Source organism: Bos indicus, chromosome 5 (genome assembly GCF_029378745.1).
Source record: "Bos indicus isolate NIAB-ARS_2022 breed Sahiwal x Tharparkar chromosome 5, NIAB-ARS_B.indTharparkar_mat_pri_1.0, whole genome shotgun sequence".
Taxonomy (NCBI): domain Eukaryota; kingdom Metazoa; phylum Chordata; class Mammalia; order Artiodactyla; family Bovidae; genus Bos; species Bos indicus.
The window spans coordinates 2,283,869-2,305,123 of NC_091764.1; the positions used below are offsets into that span (position 1 = coordinate 2,283,869).

Genomic DNA, 21,255 nt, shown 5'->3' on the forward strand with positions numbered 1-21,255 from the left:
TACGTTCCCAGACCAGGGATAGGGCCCATGTCCCCTCCTTTGGCAGGTGGATTCTTAACCACTGGACCACCAGGGAAGTCCCTGAAAATATATATTTTAGCAGCTTCGTTGAGGTGTGGTGACATGCAGTATATGTGACATGCACATGTGTGAAGTGTACAGTTTGAAGTATTAAGATATGTATTACACCCATGAAATCATCACCATAATAAACCCATCCATCTCTTCTAAAAATTTCCTCTTTCTATTTTAATCCCTCTAATCTTTGTCCCCAGGCAAGTACTGATCTGTGTTTTGACATTATAGATTAGTTTTCATTTTCTATATATAAATGACATGAATCATACAGCATATATTTTTTTCTTTCTTTTTACTCAGCATAACTATTTTGGGGTTCACCCATGTTGTAGCATGTATTGACAGTTCTTTCTTTTTATTGCCTGCTGCTGCTGCTGCTAAGTCGCTTCAGTCGTGTCCGACTCTGTGCAACCCCAGAGACGGCAGCCCACCAGGCTCCCCCGTCCCTGGGATTCTCCAGGCAAGAACACTGGAGTGGGTTGCCATTTCCTTCTCCAATGCATCAAAGTGAAAAGTGAAAGTGAAGTCGCTCAGTTGTGTCCAACTCTTAGCGACCCCATGGACTGCAGCCCACCAGGCTCCTCCATCCATGGGATTTTCCAGGCAAGAGTACTGGAGTGGGGTGCTACTGCCTTCTTTTATTGCCTAATAGTATTTTATTCTGTGGGTGCATCACACATTAGTCACTCACATATTGATGGACATTGGAAGTAAAACTGTTATGAACATTTGTGTACAAGTCTTTATGTGGATATATGCTTCCTGCAGATGTTCTGAAAATTTAGAACTATTTATGAGATAAAGATACAGAGCAGAATACGTGTGTACTCAGTTGCTTAGTCCTGTCTGACTCTTTTGCGACTCCATGGACTGTACCTGCCAGGTTCCTCTAATTTTCCAGGCAAGAATACTGGAGCAGGTTGCCATTTCCTTCTCTTGGGGATCTTCCTGAACCAAGGATCAAACCCATGTCTGCTACATCAGCAGGTGGATATTTTTTGCCACTGAGCCACCAGGGAATCCCTACAGAGCAGAAAGGTGCAAAGTGTCTCTCAGTAGTGCAGTAAAATCCAGGTTTCTCTGTACTTTGACATTGGGTTATTATGTCTGTAGAATAATCTCCTGCTCTGCCAGCCACAGACATGGTTCCCTGTATCAGTAATAAAGCCTGTGAGTGTCTGAGAAGCTGCCTTCTACTGCTGACCCTTCTGTGTTTCTCTTGCTTTCAGTCCCTTTGTCTGAATCTGACTCTGTTTGCTCAGGAATCCTTGTCTGGTTGAAGTCCAGCTTTGTCTCTCAGGTCCGACACCGCTGCCCTTAGACCTCTGGAAACTAATGAGTCACCGGTCTGCTTGGCTACCGATGCCTGAGGTCTTTGGCACCAGCCTTCAGCTGCCCCACACGCTCAGGCTGCAGGTCAGACTGTGGCTGTGTGACTGCCCTCGGATGTACCTTCTTTATTCCAAACTTTTAGACTCTGCATCTGGCCTGTGTCTGGAGTCCTCGCTATGCCCTTTGAGCCAGTGCATATCCCAGTGTGCGGCCTGACTTGCTCACTTAATCCTGGGGACCTGAGTACCCCTGGCTGTTGGAAGTCTCCAGGGAACAGAAGTGACTCTCTTTTGCCACAGTCTTGTTCGTAAGTCCAGCTGTTCCTAGTAATGGCCCCAGACCTGCTACTGCTGTTGCCATCTGCTGGTGGCAGATGGAGTTGACACATAGTGTTCTGTTGCCTACTTTGCTCGTATTTAGGGGAGGCCTCAAAATAAAATCTCAAGCAGAAGTGTGTCTCTTTGCTCCATCCTTGCGCTCTGCACAGTTCTCACACCCGTGCTCTCCCTCCCTGCCCTCAGCCACGTCAGCCTCACTCTGTTTGTCCAGTGTGCTGCTCTCATTCCCTCCTTAGGTCTGTGCAGCTTTTGTCTCCTCTTCTTAGAAAACGATACTTCCACATATCTTCAGACATGTGGCTTCTACCATTACTCACATCTCAAGCGAGATGTGATGGCCTTACAGATGCCTGCCTTGACCACGCTCCACCCAATCACTCCACCAATTACTGTCTTCCTCTATTATTATTATTATTATTTTTGATAGCATTTGTCATTTGCTCAGTTTCTCTCATTCATTTATTGCTTGTTAATTGATCTCTTCCTTCTACACACACCCACATGTAAGTGCCACAAGAGCAGGGAACAAAGAGCCTTGAGGGCAGAACAATGCTTGTATTGTGAAAAGAGCTGCTCAAAGATACATGCTTGTGTAAACGACTGCACGTAGTATCTCTATGTGCCCGTCGAATTCCTACTAATTTTCAGAAATCCAACTCAAACGCTACCTCTTTCAAGAACTAGATCTGATATTCTCTCTCTTTCACAGCACTTTTTATTCTTTATTTCTTGTGTTAAGTTGTCATGTTTCCCTGTAGTGAATACAGGGGCCATACTTGACTTATTTTAATACACATCTCAGACTTACACGGGGGCTACCCCAGTGGCCCAGTGGTAAAGATTCCGCCTGCCAATGCAGGATAAAAAGTAGAAGCGGCTTTGATCCCTGGGTTGAGAAGATGCCCTGAAGTAGGAAATGGCAACCCACTCCAGTATGCTTGCCGGGAAAATCCCAGGGACAGAGGAGCCTGGCGGGCTACAGTCCACAGGGTCGCAAAGAGTTGGACATGATGAGCAACTGAGCATGCACACATGCACACAAACTTAAGGACACAGCAAATGCTTAGATGTTTGTTAACGTCATGAATAAATGAAAATTAGCTTTGAGACTCGACCATTTAATTTTTTTCTTATTATGAAATATTTAAAGCATGCAGAAAAGAATCAATAATATTATAAGTAATACCCATGGATCCATTATCAGCTTTGAAAAATTAGCATTGAAAGCATATTGGGGGTACTTCCTTGGTCCAGTGGTTAAGACTCTGCCTTCCAATGCAACGGGGTACAGGTTCGATGCGTGGTCAGGGAACTAAGATCACACATGCCATGAGGTGTGGCCAAAGGCTAAAAAGTAAAATAAAACAAAACAAAACATTGGAAGAATTCCCTCGTGGTTCAGTGGCTAAGACTCCGTAGTTCCACTGAAGGGGGCATGAGTTTGATCCCTGACTGGGTAATGGGGACATGAGCCTCTGCAGACTGCACAGCGCATGGCGTGGCCAAGACAAAACAAACCACGTTTGAAATCCATTGTATTTGACCCTCTGTGATATTGTGATTTATGAGAAATATATCCATGCCATTCAGATTTCTCACACATGTTTTCTGGCTCACAGCTCCCAAGACCTTCAGAATTTTCCAAGTGAAGCGAGACCTAAAGTTGTCTTTTGTTACATTAATACAGTGACTTTTGGAACTCACCTAAGGATGGAGGCTGGTTGCCAGGAAAACTAACCTTGTGATTAGAGGGTTGGAACTTTTCGTCTCAGTCCTTGGCCTTGAGAATGAGGGGAAAGGGGCTGGAGACTGAGTTCATGCCTCAGAGGCCAATGATTTTATCAACCATCCCTCTCTAATGAAGTCTCCATGAAACCCCAAAGGTATGCGCGCAGACAGCTTCCAGGTGGGTGAGCAGGTGGAGATCTGGGGAGAGTGGCACGTCTATGAGAGGGCACGGACGCTTTTCACCCTTTCAGACGTCTCTTCCATCTGGTTGTTCCTTAGATAGCTTTATAACAAACTGGTGATCTGGAAGTTAAATGTCTCTGAGTTCTGTGAGCTGCTCTAGCAAATTCATCAAACCCAAGCAGGAAGTTATGGGAATCTCTGATTTATAGCCAGTTGGTGAGAAGTGCAGGTAACAACCTAATCTTTCAGTTGCATCCTGATTTGAGGGGGGTGGTGGAACCTCCAGTCTTTATAGATCAGAAGCAAAGATAACAACCCAGGCTTGGGACTGATTTCTGAAGTGGGGGGTGGTGTGTAGTCTTACAGGACTGAACCTTTATCCTGTGGAGTCTGATTCTGTCTTTGGGTAGACAGTATCGGAATTGGACTGAACAGTGGGTCACTCTGTTGGAATTGCTTATTGATGATGTGAGACAACTCCCCTCTGCCTCTGCCATTTGCATACAATCAAAATTGACTCTGGAAACATAAAAGACTGTCCCTCATTCCTTCCTTCTCCTTTTTTCCCTGAAGCAATCATAATTCTGAATTTGGTGTTTATCGTTCCTGAATGTGTGTGATTCTGTGTGCATTTTACCACTACTATATGTCTGGCACGAGTGTGCATATGTGAATACCCATTTTCCACCTATTTGGCTTGCTTTTAAGTAGTGGATGATAAAGGGCATTCTACACTTCGTTTGTTCCCTCAGCATTATGTTTTTCTGATTATCCATGCTGATACATGTAGTGTTAGAATCTAGTGGTGAGACTATTTCAACTGTTGTATGGTGTTCCTTTTTTAGAACTATTTCACAGTTTCTCTGTCCAGTATCTTGGTGAAAGGCATGTAGTTTCTCCTTTCACTTTTACAAACAGTACCGCAGCAACATTCTTGTACCATTTTTTCCTTAGCATCCTGGGGTGTTACTCCGGGGTTTATACGGTTAAGTGGAGCCAGCTTGCCAGGGTTTGAGTCCTTACATCGCCACTTGCTGGCTTTCCCAAGAAGCATTGACCACCAACTATTTTCAGCCCTTCTGAGCATGCATGCCCTATCTCAGCTGCTGGCAACAAGCCGTCAACTTGGCTTAGATCCCTTTAATCCGGTAGATCCTGCTGGAGCCAATTCCCAGATGCCACTGCTTGCTCCTGGAGCCAGACCTCAGCAAGCCTGTGGCTTCACTTGCAATCACTACTTTGCATTTATGTACCATTTCTGGTCCATGGAGAGGTTTATTTTCCAGCCTGGAGATGATATTTAGTTTTTCCTTTTCATATTTTATTTATCATTGCTATGTGTTTAGAGCAGAGGGAGTACATCAAAGCATGAACTTACTGTGTCACCTTAACCAAAAGTTGATAATATAATACCTTTACCAGCTTTGAAAGTAAGCATAAATCTTAAAATCATCTAATCATAGATTTTTGGAGCTGAAAGGGATTTTAGAGATTATGATGTCTAATAACCTCATTTTGTAGGTGAGAGAATTATGGTCTTGAGAAATTAAGTGATTTATTGATGTCATATATTTAATTAATGATGGAGGCAGGACCAGAACCGAAGTCTGCAGTTTCCCTCAATAGTCCTTTTGATACTACATCGTCCATTATAACTTTCTTTATGTGAGCTATATTTACATGTAACATTTTATTTTTAACAGAACTCAAAAATACATTAAAATTAAGCAATTAGAAATAGGACATATCGGATTTTTAAACCACTGTGAGATGTTTTCTTTTGAACAATATTGAGGTAAAAGCAAGAGTACAGTATTCTCTGCATTAAGCTGATTTATTTTCATCAGAAGGCGCAGTGCCTTTTGACTCTGTAGATTCCTGCTGCCTTTGGTTTCCTTGACTTTCTGCAACTTATTAGGATAGGCGCATCAATAATGGTGCTATACTTCCCACCTCCTCCACCACTGGGTCTGAAAATGGACTGTGATGGATGGATACAGCTAGCGTTTACAGTGATAGCCTATATTTCTGCTGTCACAAAGAAATGGCAGGTAGTTTAATTTAGAAAAAAAAAATTACTAAGAAAGAGCAAGTATTCTTTTTAATGAGAATTTCTGGACTTTTGTCGGATATGCGTTTAGAATCGAATGTGTTTGTTAAAGCCTTTGGAATTGTTTTATTTTGTTTCTAGATCTTTTAGCTGTGCCTAAGCATCCGTATGCTGCTATGGAGAACTGGGGACTAAGTATTTTTGTGGAACAAAGAATACTGCTGGATCCCAGTGTTTCATCTATTTCTTATTTGCTGGATGTCACCATGGTCATTGTTCATGAGATATGTCACCAGGTATGAAAAAGGATCAGGTGTAAGTATAATTGCAAACTATGGCGAATGTAAAATGATATCAGATAGTTAGATTAGGAGTTCAGTTGTTATCCCCCCAGTTAAGTTTCAATTCGGTGTAGAGCACTGTGTAGTTCTTTTTGGAAGATCTGTCACTTTTCTCAAATGACAGCACAAATGAAAGTGAGGGCACAGATTGTATTGAATGAGCAACTGTCATTCAGTTTAGGTGAGGAGTGAGATGGCATCGCCACCCAGCAGCCTCTTTGGAGACCCCATGCACTCACTGTTCTTTGTCCACCTTGCTTTATTTTCTTGTGATTATTGGTGTGTATATATGGTAAGAGCAGTGATGGCGATGATTTATTGCATTGCTGCAAGATGCAGCGGAGTTCTGTGTACATGTCAAAATTTGCTTTTGCTGAAATCAATTTGTTATTCCCCTTCTCCCATCACACAGACACTTAGGAAGTCTTTCACTAACTCAGCCACAGACTCTTTGTTCTGAAATGATTGATATTTTTTTGTCTTGGCATGTTTAGAAATTCATATGTAAATTAGCCAGCTTTGTAGTGAAGCTAAGATAAAATTAATTTCATGCACTTTACTACAATGAGTGAAAGGTATTACAGGATTTCACAATGCCTATTTGAATCTTGATGCTAATGAAAAGAATAACTGAAAATAAACATCTGTGCTTTAATAAAAAGCAATCCTTGTCTGGTGACCAGAAGCTATGGTTAGTTTTTAAGTGAAAACACCAGAAATCTCAGTGTGAAACAGCAAGACTTCCACTTGTTATCAACTCAAAATCTTTTTAAAAAGTTTGAAAACCTTAAAGAGAGGTAGAAAATGTTGTCAGTGAAAGAAGCTGAACAGGTAAATGCTAATACGTGAACACAGACTTCATGATAAATTGTTCCAGGCCACATGACTCTTTACCTAAATGTCAGCCTTCTGCAGTGAACCTGTGTGGTGTTTGTACCGGCCATGCTGGTCAGCTAGGGCATGTGTTCCTTGCTTCAGTGACTTAAGCGGATCCATTGTAGAGATAACTAGTGTTTCTCTATTGTGCTAAAAGTGGTTTCCAGCTAATCATACAATTCTTTGACGCAAAAACTGATTCCTTTTTGAACATTCCTAGACACAAGTTACATGAAGAGTTCTTTTGAAATAAGAGCATACTGATAATCATTGTTCCTAGAACTGGATTTCTTTTGTTCCAGACTCTCAGTTACTTTCTTGTTCTAGCTTAGTGATGTTCAGCTACTTATTATAGGAAATGAATCAGAAGCTGGGAGAAACACATAATAATTTCTACTGTCAATGCCAAAGTATCTTCTGCATTACCATCTCTCCTCACCTACTTCTTGTTGCAGTTTTTAAGATAGACTTTCAGTTTAAGAGAGAAGAAGCACTTGTTGCTGATCAAGAATAAAAAATACTTAAAACATCATTTAACTTGTGGTCATCAGCATGTTCAGAATTATCTTGTATTTGTATTTCGATTAGAGATCCTTTTGAGTAAGAGATACTTTATTATTAATATTGAAACGCTCTGCCACCAAGCTATTTAGCTCTTAAAGCTGTAGAGCTATCATCTGATACTTGCCTGACTGCCTTTTTCTTCTGTTTCTTAAATAGCTCACTCCCACTTAGAATCTTCACACTAAGAGTTACTTATAAATGCCTAAAATCCTCCTGCCTAAGGCTTTCTCATGGCTCCTTCTTATCATTAAAGTGTGAGCTCAAATGTCATCTGCTTAGAGAGAACCTTTTTGCTTTTACAATCTAAAGTGACCCCTCCCCCATACATATCATGTTTTAATAGGACCTGAAATTCTATTGTTTCTTTGTTTATTTTTTATTTTCTATCTCACCTCATTGTCCCTTCTTCCACAATAAAGTGTTCGCTGTCTCAGAAGGGACGTTGTCCAAGTGGCATAGTTCCTGGTATATAATGTTTTTTGTTTGTTTTGTTTTTTTAATGAAAAAAGAATTCCATTAAGCTTTTTCTGAACTCAGCAAGGATTTCAGAGTAATGCATCATCATCTAATCAAAACACCAATTAAAAATGACAACATTATTTTTCCTGAAGCGATCTTAGAGGTTTTTTTGTTTGTTTTTTTTGGTCCAACACTCATTATCATAGAATCATGGAGAGTCAGGTGTGGAGCATCCTGAAAGCCTTCAGCTCTTTCAGTAGGCTGACGTTGTCTGTGATTGCCTCTGACACTGGAAGGCGCTGCTCCAGTACTTCCTGTGCTGAGCTCACTGCTTCCTGAGGCAGTATTTTCCATCGTCATCCATTTTAGTCTGTTAGAGGGTCTCCTGCATTTTTAGCAGCCTCTACCAATTGACAAACCCCAATTTCCATCCATTAGTCCTGATTTGTCTCCTGCAGGGACACAGAACCCAAGCTTCTTCTACATATTAGGTCTTCAAATATTTGAAGACAACTGTCAGCAATTTTTTTTTTTTCTCCTGAGTCCTTTCTCTCCCAGGTTAAATATTCTTTTTCTGTTCCTTGATAATTTTATTTTTGTTCTACCCTGAATGCACTTATTAAAAAATTAGCATCACCCAAGTGGTCAAATTAATAGTCTTGCTATAACCTATTTTAAGATCACAAAACCAATTAGAAAATGAATTTCAGTTGTGATCATCACAGTTTAATACATTTAATTCTAGATGAGATAACTCTGGCTAGATGTGATTTTATCTGATGCCCATTCATCTGTGATGGCAGTGGTTTGGTGACCTCGTGACTCCTGTGTGGTGGGAAGACGTGTGGCTGAAGGAAGGGTTTGCTCACTACTTTGAGTTTGTTGGTACAGACTACCTCTATCCCGGCTGGAACATGGTAAGTGCATTTCTCTTTAATTTTTTGGAACTCTCAGTGAAAGCTTGATCCCATGTCATATTGGGCTTATCTTATTGTGAGATGTGTTTGAAAATGCCAACTGATGCATGAAAAAAATTAGCTACCCAACAAAAGAAATGTAACCCAAAATATAAACGGTAGTATTCCAGAAGAATTCTCTTTTAGTTATTAGAACTAAATACAGTCTGATTGGTTATACATTGATTTCAAAATACTACAAGTTCTCTAAATAAAAATATTTTAGATTGCAATATTTGATAACAAGGATAAACTATCCCATAAATTGATAAGGTAATAGCAATTGATAAGTTATACTTTAAATGTGTATAGAATATCTCAATATATAGGAAGGAAAATGAGAACTTAATATTCAGTGTGATGAACTCAAAACATAGCTAAAATCTTTGATACATTATTTTTTTTTACTTTAGGATTAAATGATTTAATAAGAGATTTATAATTTTATAAAGAGCTGTGTGCATTATATCCAAACTTGTATGTATGAATCTGAAGTAGGGTTCATTGCACCAGAAGCAATGATGTTCTTGAACATCCTAGAAGAAAAAGTGGAGGGGGATATGATTTCTGTATGTTGTTTAATATGTTTTTCATTTTATGGGCTTCCCTGGTGGCTCAGATGGTAAAGCGTCTGCCTGCAATGCGGGAGACTTGGTTTCGATCCCTGGGTCGGGAAGATCCCTTGGAGAAGGAAATGGCAACCCACTCCAGTACTCTTGCCTGGAGAGTGCCATGGACAGAGGAGCTTGTAAGCTACAGTCCATGGGGTCGCAAAGAGTCGGACACGACTGAGCGGCTTCACTTCACTTCATTTTATACAAGCTTCCATTAATGAGTAAGTGACTATGTTATTAAATAGAACCCAGGATATAGGTTGTTTTGGGATTTTACTTATTTTTTAAATTTACTTTATTATTATTTTTGGCTGTACTGGGTCTCAGTTGCTGCTCAGGGCTTTCCCCCGTTGCAGCAGGTGGGGACTACTCTTCAGCTGTGGTGTGAGGGCGTCTCTTGGTGTGGAGCACGGGCGATAAGGCGCATGGGCTTCAGTGGCTGTGGCGCATGCGCTTGGTTGCTCCAAGGCACGTGGGATCCTCCCGGATCAGGGACCGAACCTGTGTCTCCTGCAGTGGCAGTCAGGTTCTTTGACCCTGAGCCACCAGGGAAGTCTGGAACTTGAATTTTAAATTTAAGTGGCACTGTGTAAAAGTTGCAAAGTACTAACATTTGTCAACTTCCAGAAGCTCAAATTTCACCTGTGTTATAGCTTGAGTAATAATATAAATTTATTTTATACCACTTGATTTTTGATGTTTAAACTACTAATATATGTGATTATCTAATTATCTGTCATGATTACAAGTATGATATGGTGAAATGCACCGTTGTCCGTTAAGTCATGATATAACTTTTCTACCATACTCCTACTGGGTATAAAAGGTGACCTTACATATCTCAAGAAATGTTGCAATTGTAATATCATACTGATATGTTTGAACTATCCACTTTTATATTTTATAAAAGCAACATGGTTCATTTGCACAAATGTGTGAGTTAATTTTACTTGGCCTTATATATCTAAGTGTATATCTATAAATAATACAATCTAAAATTTTTATTTGAACTATTTTATTATAGCATTGAAATTAATTTTAAAAATGCTTTTAAAGAACTTTGAAGAAAAATCAATAGCATGTAATATTTATTATTAAAAGTACTTTTTAAACAAATATGCAGTTTTAAAACTGAAATATTAAGGATATTGAAACATTTGTAAAAATATATTTTGGTTGCTAGTTGACTTTCAACCAAATTTGTTTAAAATTTTTATTTAATTTTCATTATGTGTGAGTTACTACTGATTGGTAATTCTGTTATGTTTTAATGTTTAAAATGTTAGTATTATAAATGACATGTTACTCATATAGGTAAGATTTTTTTTTTTGAGCTCATTGAGCCATCTATGACAAAATCTATTCAGCATTATAAAAATAAATCTTAGATTGAAAAGCTATGCACAGAATTATACTCATGGTGAAAACTGACAGCTTTTGATGGTTTTAGTGTTGCAGTCTACCCCAAGTTTCAGTGTTCCCATACTGAATTTTGTTTTCAAATAATTTTTTTATATTCCTTCATTATTTTATCAATCAAATTATAAATGGAGAGCATTTTTGTAAGAATATTGAAAATGAATACAGAGTATAAGTAACACTTCTGATACTTTGTCCTAAATACAATAAAGACCATGTATTGAAAGCATTTATAAAAAATGCTTTGGTGTGGTAAGATATAAATCCATATTTTATAATCAAAAATGGGGATTAATGATGGATTACACTAAGAAATGAAAGCATAAACCCCATCACAATTAACTAGGCAATAGTGAAAGCAAGCTTTCTTATTATGTCTCTTTATGTTCAGGTTCTAAAGATCACAAATATTTTCTCTTATTGGCTGCTTTTGCTTTTTTAATAGTTTTTAAAATTTAGTTTGTAGAGTACTTCAGTATATTAAATTTATAAAACCTGTAGGAAGAGACTCTAAACAAATGCTCCTCCACCATCATTAATATCTTCTTTGCAAACAAAAATTTAAGACAAGTCAGCCACATAAATAAGAAAGGATATTAAGTGACTTTAAGGCTGTGTCAGCACCATTTTTCATAATGGCATCAGCAAAAGAGTGAAAGAAATACTAGGAAGAACGAGAGTGATGGCTGTGTCAGCAGTAACTCATACTGTTGTGATATGCACAAGAGCTTACCTATGAGAGCAAGGCTCAGGCTGCACTAGAACTTAGCCGAAATTAGAAAAGTCAGAAGTCAGGCGTGTCTCAGAAGTAAAGTAAGCAAGCTGACCTCTTTTGCCTCTAATCTCAAAAACCGTGGTTTTATTATTTTTAGACAACAATGCTCAAACACTGAAATACAACTTCAACTTGCTAGGGAAATTACTATGATAGTCTATATTTTATGGAATAGCAATAAAGAAGCCCAGGATTACACAATATTGTTAAGGAAGCTTTTGTTCTGGTTTAGGATAGTATACTTATGTGGGCTCTTAGGCTGTGTATATGCATTTGTATGTGTTTATAGATAGTTTCTGCTAAAGAAATAATCAGTTTTTTACATTAAGAACACTATATGAAATAAACACTACCATCAAATCTTTTTCCCCAACAAACTAAACAAGTATACCATTTCATAGATATGGGTCTTTACAGGTAGTATGATATAAGGTCAGGAAATAGATTGACAAGAAGTAATTCAGATTCCAAAAAGGCATTTCACTTCCTGACTCATCTTTATCATTTGAGAAATGGGATGATTATACTGACTTAGTAAGCACACATGATTTTTGTGAGGATAAAATAACTTGCAAGTTCTTTGAAATCCGTGAACAAATATGAGTAGGTATCATGGACCTGGAAAATAATAAATGTTCCATTAGAAAGGGGCATTGATTTTATGTTTAAATACCCTAACACTTCTGACCTTAGTAAGCTATTTTGATGCCCTAGATTGTATAGCAATTACCTATAGATTGAGTTGGATCATAAGGAAGGCTGAGAACGGAAGAACCGATGCTCTTGAACTGTGGTGCTAGAAAAGATTCTTGAGAGTCCCTTGGACAGCAGGAGATCAAACCAATCAATCCTAAAGGAAATCACCCTGAATATTCTTTGGAAGAACTGATGCTGAAGCTCCAGTACTTTGGCTACCTGAAGAGCCAACTCATTGGAAAAAACCCTGATCCTGGGAAAGATTGAATGCAGAAGAAGGGGGTGACAGAGAATGAGGTAGTTGGGTGGCATCACCAACTCAGTGGACATGAGTTTGAGCAAGCTCAGGGAGATAGTGAAGGACAGGGAAGCCTGGGGTGCTGAAGTCCTTGGGGTCACAAAGAGTCAAACATGACTTAATAACTGAATAACAACATGTAAAGATTACAAACAAAATTCTGTAAACTTTGTATCTAGACTCAGTCTCTCCAAATCAATGCTTATCTATATTGGCAATGTGGACTATTTATAAGTACATAAGCTTAATATCCGGAGAAGGCAATGGCACCCCACTCCAGTACTCTTGCCTGGAAAATCCCATGGATGGAGGACACTAAGAGTTGGACATGACTGAGCGACTTCACTTTCACTTTTCACTTTCATGCATTGGAGAAAGAAATGGCAACCCACTCCAGCGTTCTTGCCTGGAGAATCCCAGGGACGGGGGAGCCTGGTGGGCTGCCGTCTATGGGGTCGCACAGAGTTGGACATGACTGAAGCGACTTAGCAGCAGCAGCAGCAAGCTTAATATCATGTTTCATTCATCAAACAGAAGTGTCAAGATCACTTAGATTATCTTTTGGGGTTAGATTTCATAGGGTAAGTTGACAACTTGAAGACTATTCTATCAAAGTTTGTTGTTAAGGACAATATTATTGGATGAATTAAGTTGCATTAAGCTATTGATGGCAGTCATATTAAATCTTACTGTGATTCCTCCAAAGGGAGAAAATAAAGGATCCATGCAGCATAGTTACTGTTCAACAATTCTTTATCATTTTAATTTGAAAAAGGTCTATGATAAAAGAGTTTTAATACAGGAAAAGGGTAAATAGTAAAATGATACCATGAAGAAATCCTTATTTTGCAGACCCGGTGCTGATGTAGGCAAAATCATATTCCCTGTGTGTATTACACAGCTTTTCACTGTAATCAACCCTGCGTATTGCACAGGTTTTCACTATAATTTGTATCTATATGATAGATGTATCCTGTAGTTTCCTGAATGTAGCCTTGTAAGAATGTGCTTGCCATAATGAGAATTATTAAACATGTGTATATTCTCTTATTAAATAATTTGGGATGCTCAGGAGCTTCACACAGCAGTAACTTTATAAAGTAATTGATAAGGTCCAAGGACTGGGAATTCTTAAATTTTTATGAGGGCACATACCTGGGCAGAAAGATAAGTATTAATAGAGAATTGTGCAGCTAAACTTAATTATGCTAAATACTTAATATCTCAAAGTGTATTGCCCAAAACCTTGATAAATGTTCTCAATTGTTTTCATCATGGGCAGGATCAAAATGGTAAAAATGAATTCTGCCATTAGACTCAGTATGTGGTACAACAAAAATTGCCTGCTAAATTTAATAGGCATTGAAATAAAATTATCTTTACTTCTTAAATTATTTTATTTTTATTCAAAAAGAAGTTGAGAAAATGAACTGAAATAGATACAGTTTATTGAGTTCATTTGTTTCCAGTTTAAATGTGAAGATATATTGATTAATTAGTCCAAACAATGATAAAACTGTGCTATTCAGAGAGGGGGAAATAGAAAATTAGAGAAAAATTGTTTTTGTTAATATGTTACTTGTTCAGCTCTTCATGTCTTAAGTCCATCTTTGATTTAATGTCTATAAAGAAAAACGCCTTTCAGAGTTAGTTAATATACATTTCAACAGTAGTTGGTATGTTGGTACTATTGCTTATGATTCATCAATATTAAAATATATTTGCCCAGGAGAGCTATGCTGTCAGAGATGGACCATCTGGGAATTAAATGTTTGTTTTAGAATCTTACCTTATAAATACTGAATACCAAATAAATGTGTGTATGTGTATAGATTTTCCATGCAGTTGTATTTTATCTGCTAAGTCACTTCAGTCGTGTCTGACTCTGTGTGATCCCCAAAATCCACATATAATATTCTACTCCTGATGTCAGTAAATTAGAAGATGATGCAATTGTTTTCAACTGGTCGATGATATTTTATTCTCAACTGACTGACATATTGAATGTGGAAAAGTTTAAAGACTTCTATTGGTTAGTCACAGACCTTTGGGTCTGTGATATTTTTGATCCATCTCAGTAGCTTAGAAAGTGACATTTACATTGAAAGACTAGAAGAAAAGCAGAAGGGGTGCCCTTGGGTCTGTTGGGGGTCACAGTCTTCAAAATGGACTTCTTCTTTGTGCTTTCCCTTTACTCTTCCCTCCAAATCCCTCTGTAAGTAATTTTTCTTCATGTTGAAAACATTTTCTGTATTTTAAAGAAGAGAAAAAAAATTTTTTTTTTCTTATTTGAGGGAATCTGGGGAGCTGTAGCCTTCTATTATGGGAAAATGGGGTTGCTTTCTCCTTAGCATTAGTGGTCAGAGAAGTTTGGAGCTTCGGTGGACAATTTTTGCTTGTTGTTTAGTCACTAAGTCGTGTCTGACTCTTTTACCTAATAGACACATAGAAAAAGTCCACAGAGGAAATAAGAGCTAGCAAAGAGAACAGTCTTAGAGAAAAGTTTCTCATGGAATTCGTCTGAATTCTGAGTAAATGAAAGAGGATTCTGAGATGCACAGGCCAAATGCATTGAGAATGAGATTTACACTCACAATGTACAAATTAGGATTATCTAGGATATCAGTGTTAAGAAGCAGGTCAGAGACTTGGCTTCTGATTAGTGATGACTGAAGAGATATTAGGCCTTCCCAAGTGGCTCAGTGGTAAAGAATTTGCCTGCCAATGCAGGAGACACAGGAGATGTGGGTTCAGTCCCTGAATTGGAAACATACCCTGGAGGAGGAAATGGCACCCCACCCTGGTGGAGCCTGGTGGGCTACAGTCCACGAGGTTGCAAAGAGTTGGACAGAACTGAGCATGCATGCACAAAGAGATATTAAAGATTTCTAGCAAAGAACAGTGAGAACAAGAAATGCATCTGTTGTACTAACGTTAAAATAATTCTCACTAAAGCTAATCTATAACTAATTGGGTTAACATTTTCTCATTAGGACTAATTCTGTGCTTTTTACCAGTGACCTTACTGATGTGCTGGTAGCCCTGTTAAGAATATCAATTAGAATGAAGAGTGAATAAGGCGTCATTAGTTAACTGTTGATTGTATGTTAACTGACTTAGAAACTTTATGGCAAAAATACATTTTTGAGATGACAACTGAAGTATTGATAATACATTCATACATTTGTTTATACTTATAGATTTTATATAACAATCAAGATGTTGGCTTCACAGTTTGAGAAATGGAAGCTTTTGAAAAGCTTATTATCAAGGTGTGTTGTTTCAGAAAATGTAAATCTGCTTTATTTACTGCTTCAAATGAAAGGCCAACTTTTATTAAATACTTTTAGAAAGGGAAGAAAAAGTAAGCATAACTCATCAGTATTCATATATACTTCTATACAGTTATGTATCTGAGAAGCTCTTCTTAGTCACATTACCTCACTTTTTTAACTATATGAATTTTTAAAATTTAAAACAAAGCTGTAAATTGAAATTTCATGTATGTTCTTAAAGGATGATTTTTTAAAAAGCCATTTATGTTCAGAAAGACACCAAGTGTTTCAGGTTTTGTATATTTTAAACTTAGAGATAAAAGATAAATGAGCATTCCCTTTGGAATAAAATATTTCTTCCAGAGACCATGGGCAGGTTTGCATTGTGTCCAGTTCTTTCTACCTTTCCTTACTGCTACTGCTGCTGCTAAGTCACTTTAGTCGTGTCCGACTCTGTGCGACCCCAGGGATGGCAGCCCACCGGGCTCCCCCCTCCCTGGGATTCTCCAGGCAAGAACACTGGAGTGGGTTGCCATTTCCTTCTCCAAAGCATGAAAGTGAAAAGTGAAAGTGAAGTCGCTCAGTCGTGTCCGACTCTTAGCGACCCCATGGACTGCAGCCTACCAGGCTCCTCCATCCATGGAATTTTCCAGACAAGAATACTGGAATGGGGTGTCATTGCCTTCTCTGCTACCTTTCCTTAGGAATTGCAAAAGCAATGAATACATTGACAGGATTAGACACTTCCTAAGAAGAAAACTTTTGCTGAACCTGGAGCCTAACAATAATGCAAGGCTGTCCTTTTTCATATCTAGGGACAATGCTGGAAAAGTTAACCCATTCACCAGGTGAGAGCAGTTTGTGAGCAAAAGTTTCCAACTTGCTAAAAATGGTCAGACATCACTTGATAAACAGAAAATTGATGATGTCAAAAATTTATACCAAGACAATGAAATGTTCTGTTAGACATCATTGTTCATAAGTATTTATGACTTGCAATAGCAGATTATACCAGTTTAATCTGTCCTTTTACTATACTTGGTTTAAAAAAAAAGTTTATCTTCTTATGATACATGAATTGTTCAACGCTTCATATTAGTCAGTATTTTCCCAGATATATTACAAAGAATTTGCTTTGCAAAATCTGTAACATGAACATAACCAAAAAGGAAAACTGGGAACCAAGAGGACAACCAAAGACTAATTCATTAATTTTCCAATAATTAATCATCCTTAACCAGGCCACTATATGCATTAAAAGACATTAGAACACAACTTATTTCTAAACCAGGAATGACTGTTATGGACTGTGTCCATAACACTTTATGGGACTTTTTTTTTTTTTTTTTCCTTCTTTTCATCAAGGTTACTTTAACACTGTTCAAATGTTACTAGACAAGAATGTGATAAATGAAAGTAGTGAGTTCAAGTGATATTTTCGAAGAGCCAAAATGTAAGAGACCTTCCTGTCCAGAGAAAGCAAAAAGCAATAATTTGAGGCTGGTGAGATTTTGCTTCAATTACTCCAGTAACACTTGTAAAAATAAAGACATATAATATTTACTGTATACCTTAAGCACTTTAAATATGTTAATTCCCTGTGAAACAGAGTAAGACCTACTGCTATGTGTCTTGAAAGTACACATCTTGGCTGTCATTTTTCTTAAGAGTCTGAGAGTGTGGTAATGGTTAGACGTCTATGCAGGCCACCACGCAGGCAGCTCTCTTCAACTATGAATTCAAAAAGATGTTTTGGGGTAGAACGTGTTTTGACACTGAGTTAAATAACCTCTGTGGGTCTACCATTCATAAAGTAAGCTTCTTTTGAAGCTATTTATATATTTAGCTTTTTACCTTTCCCTGGGACTAATGAAATAAAATTCGTTATGATTATTGGAATGTCATCTTTGTCATATTGATCTTTAAGAATTAAGATATGTGGGGATGCTTACTTTCCTCGAAGAACCTACTTTAAATCCACCTGTGTCCAATTTATTCCATTAACCATTTTATATTGTCTTCTCCAGATTTCATTTATAGTTCACTGATGCCTTTCCTGGGTGCTATGAATGTTAATTTTACAAACACTAGTTTGATGGATTGCTGCCACAGGTTTGCCCATTGCATTGTTATACATTTCATTCATTCTGTTTAATGAATTAATTCAGAGAATTATCAAGTACCTAAAATGAGACCTTCATTTTGCTATTAGCAGAGACCTAGTATATTTCAGCTTCTTATACACTGTATTTTATTTTTTGTGTGGTGGTTTCAGTTAGAAGGTGTGATTAGATTTAGGATTTTATATTTTTACCTCTTAGTTGACAACCATGGAAGAAAAGTATGACCAACCTAGAAAGCATATTAAAAAGCAGAGATATTACTTTGCCAACAAAGGTCCGTCTAGTCAAAGCTATGGTTTTTCCAGTGGTCATGTATGGATGTGACAGTTGGACTGTGAAGAAAGCTAAGCTCCAAAGAATTGATACTTTTGAAACTGTGGTGTTGGAGAAGACTCTTGAGAGTCCTTGGGTTTCAAGGAGATCCAACCAGTCAATCCTAAAGGAAATCAGTCCTGAATATTTATTGGAAGGACTGATGCTGAAGCTGAAATGCCAATACTTTGGCCACCTGATATGAAGAACTGACTCATTGGAAAAGACCATGATTCTGGGAAAGACTGAAGGCAGCAGGAGTAGGGGATGACAGAGGATGAGATGGTTGGATGGCATCACTGACTCAATGGCCATGCATTTGAGTAAGCTCCAGGAGCTGGTGATGGACAGGGAGGCCTGGCGTGCTGCAGTCCATGGGATCACAGGGAGTCGGACACGACTGACCGACTGAACTGACTGACAGCCAAGCTTCTGTCAGAGTTGTTTTGTTTATGGGATAGCTCAAAGACACAGATCCATAGACTCAATCAGACTGTTCATATTCATGGATTTGTTTGGAAAATAAGATTTAGTGCAGTAAGTCTCAGAGGATTAGCCAAATGATGGAGCAGTAAGAACATCTAGCTACCTATTATCATTTTTATGTTACACGGATCAAATATTCTCTAACATTTACTCGGATTTACCTAGTTACAATAGCTATTTTTATTTAGATTTTGAGTATCTTTCTGCTCAGTTAAGTTCTGTTTCTTCCCAAAGCTTCACAGCTTTGCTCAGAAGATGAGTACTTAAAAAAAAAATTTAAAAAGATTTCTGTTCTTCTCTTTGTAGTGGTGGTGATGGTGATGGTATGGTGGGGTATTTTCATCTAAATTTATTTATTTCCCAAGTTTTCTGATTCTAGACCTGACTGATATCAGAAACTTTCCATTAGGATGTAAATAGAAATTGAATCTCAGTGTGTGTTTCAAAATACTCTGGATTACGTTTTATTAATCAAGTATTACAGGGTCTTCCTAGCTTATTTTTAATGTGACAATACCAGACCACCTGACCTGCCTCTTGAGAAATCTGTATGCAGGTCAGGAAGCAACAGTTAGAACTGGACATGGAACAACAGACTGGTTCCAAATAGGAAAAGGAGTACATCAAGCCTGTATATTATCACCCTGCTTACTTAACTTATATGCAGAGTACATCATGAGAAATGCTGGACTGGAAGAAACACAAGCTGGAATCAAGATTGCCGGGAGAAATATCAATAACCTCAGATATGCAGATGACACCACCCTTATGGCAGAAAGTGAAGAGGAACTAAAAAGCTGCTTGATGAAAGTGAACGAGGAGAGTGAAAAAGTTGGCTTAAAGCTCAACATTCAGAAAACGAAGATCATGGCATCCAGTCTCATCACTTCATGGGAAATAGATGGGGAAACAGTGGAAACAGTGGCTGACTTTATTTTTGGGGGCTCCAAAATTACTTTAGATGGTGACTGCAGCCATGAAATTAAAAGACGCTTACTCCTTGGAAGGAAAGTTATAACCAACCTAGATAGTAGATTCAAAAGCAGAGACATTACTTTGTCAACAAAGGTCCGTCTAGTCAAGGCTATGGTTTTTCCTGTGGTCATGTATGGATGTGAGAGTTGGACTGTGAAGAAGGCTGAGCGCCGAAAAATTGATGCTTTTGAGCTGTGGTGTTGGAGAAGACTCTTGAGAGTGCCTTGGACTGCAAGGAGATCCAACCAGTCCATTCTGAAGGATATCAGCCCTGGGATTTCTTTGGAAGGAATGATGCTAAAGCTGAAACTCCAGTACTTTGGCCACCTCATGCGAAGAGTTGACTCATTGGAAAAGACTCTGATGCTGGGAGGGATTGGGAGCAGGAGGAGAAGGGGACAACAGAGGATGAGATGGCTGGATGGCATCACTGACTCGATGGACGTGAGTCTGAGTGAACTCTGGGAGTTGGTGATGGACAGGGAGGCCTGGCGTGCTGTGATTCATGGGGTCGCGAAGAGTCGGACACAACTGAGCGACTGAACTGAACTGAACTGAAAATATTAGCAGCTTCTTGTGATTGATGTGCAAAACAAATGCATGAAATAGCAAAAAGGATTGGCAAATTTGATTTTATTGAAATGTCTTATCAGCTTCTCAAAACAACTAAGCGTAGGGATAGAGGAAAAGATTCTTATTGCCAGGGTAGGCAGAGGGTTATTGAAAATATGAAGAAGCCATTACCTCTTTCTGCAGAAGGTCCTTAAGTGACATGTAGAAGTGTAAGTATGAACTCATGTGAACTAAGAAAGGACAAGAATTAAATCTCTCCCACTGAACAGTACACTTCCTCAGTTAAGGAAGTTTATTTCACCATTATTTCTCAACATTTAATCCGAAGTATAGCATCAATGAGGTAATCAATAATAAAAATCTGGTCAAAAGTTAACAAAAATTTATGAAATGAGAGACATTAAAAATTATGAAAGATTATAACAGTGTTTGTATCATATAGAAAACCATTCATTGGATTATTAATAAAAAGGATAGTGAGAAAAAAAACATGTAAAACTACGTTTGGTAAGTGTTTGAAGGAAAACAGAAGGAAAAAAATCCTAAAATATAAAATGGTATGAACATTTTAAGAGGGTTATGTAAAAGCCCATGGCATATGGCGATTGTTCACAGTGATTTTTGGGGGCTGCTAGAATGAGAATGAGCGATGTAATTAGACAAACTGTTCATAGTTATTACAGTGATTGACATTTGAAGCACATTCAAGGTTATTCTGTAACACCCAGGATTATCATAATTAATAAATATATAAACGACTAATTGATAGTGACTTCTGCCATGTCAATATTGCTCTGTCTTAAA

General features: G+C 38.1%; 1 protein-coding gene across 2 annotated transcripts in view; it reads left to right on the forward strand.

The window, feature by feature from the left end:
- Window positions 1-21,255, forward strand: part of TRHDE (thyrotropin releasing hormone degrading enzyme) — a 449,137-nt gene that overhangs the window by 233,915 nt on the left and 193,967 nt on the right. For both annotated transcript variants that reach the window (XM_070788822.1, XM_070788823.1), the window contains exons 4-5: window positions 5,851-6,005; window positions 8,753-8,866. In XM_070788822.1, the coding sequence (XP_070644923.1) occupies window positions 5,851-6,005; window positions 8,753-8,866 (269 nt within the window). The remainder of the gene's footprint in view (window positions 1-5,850; window positions 6,006-8,752; window positions 8,867-21,255) is intronic.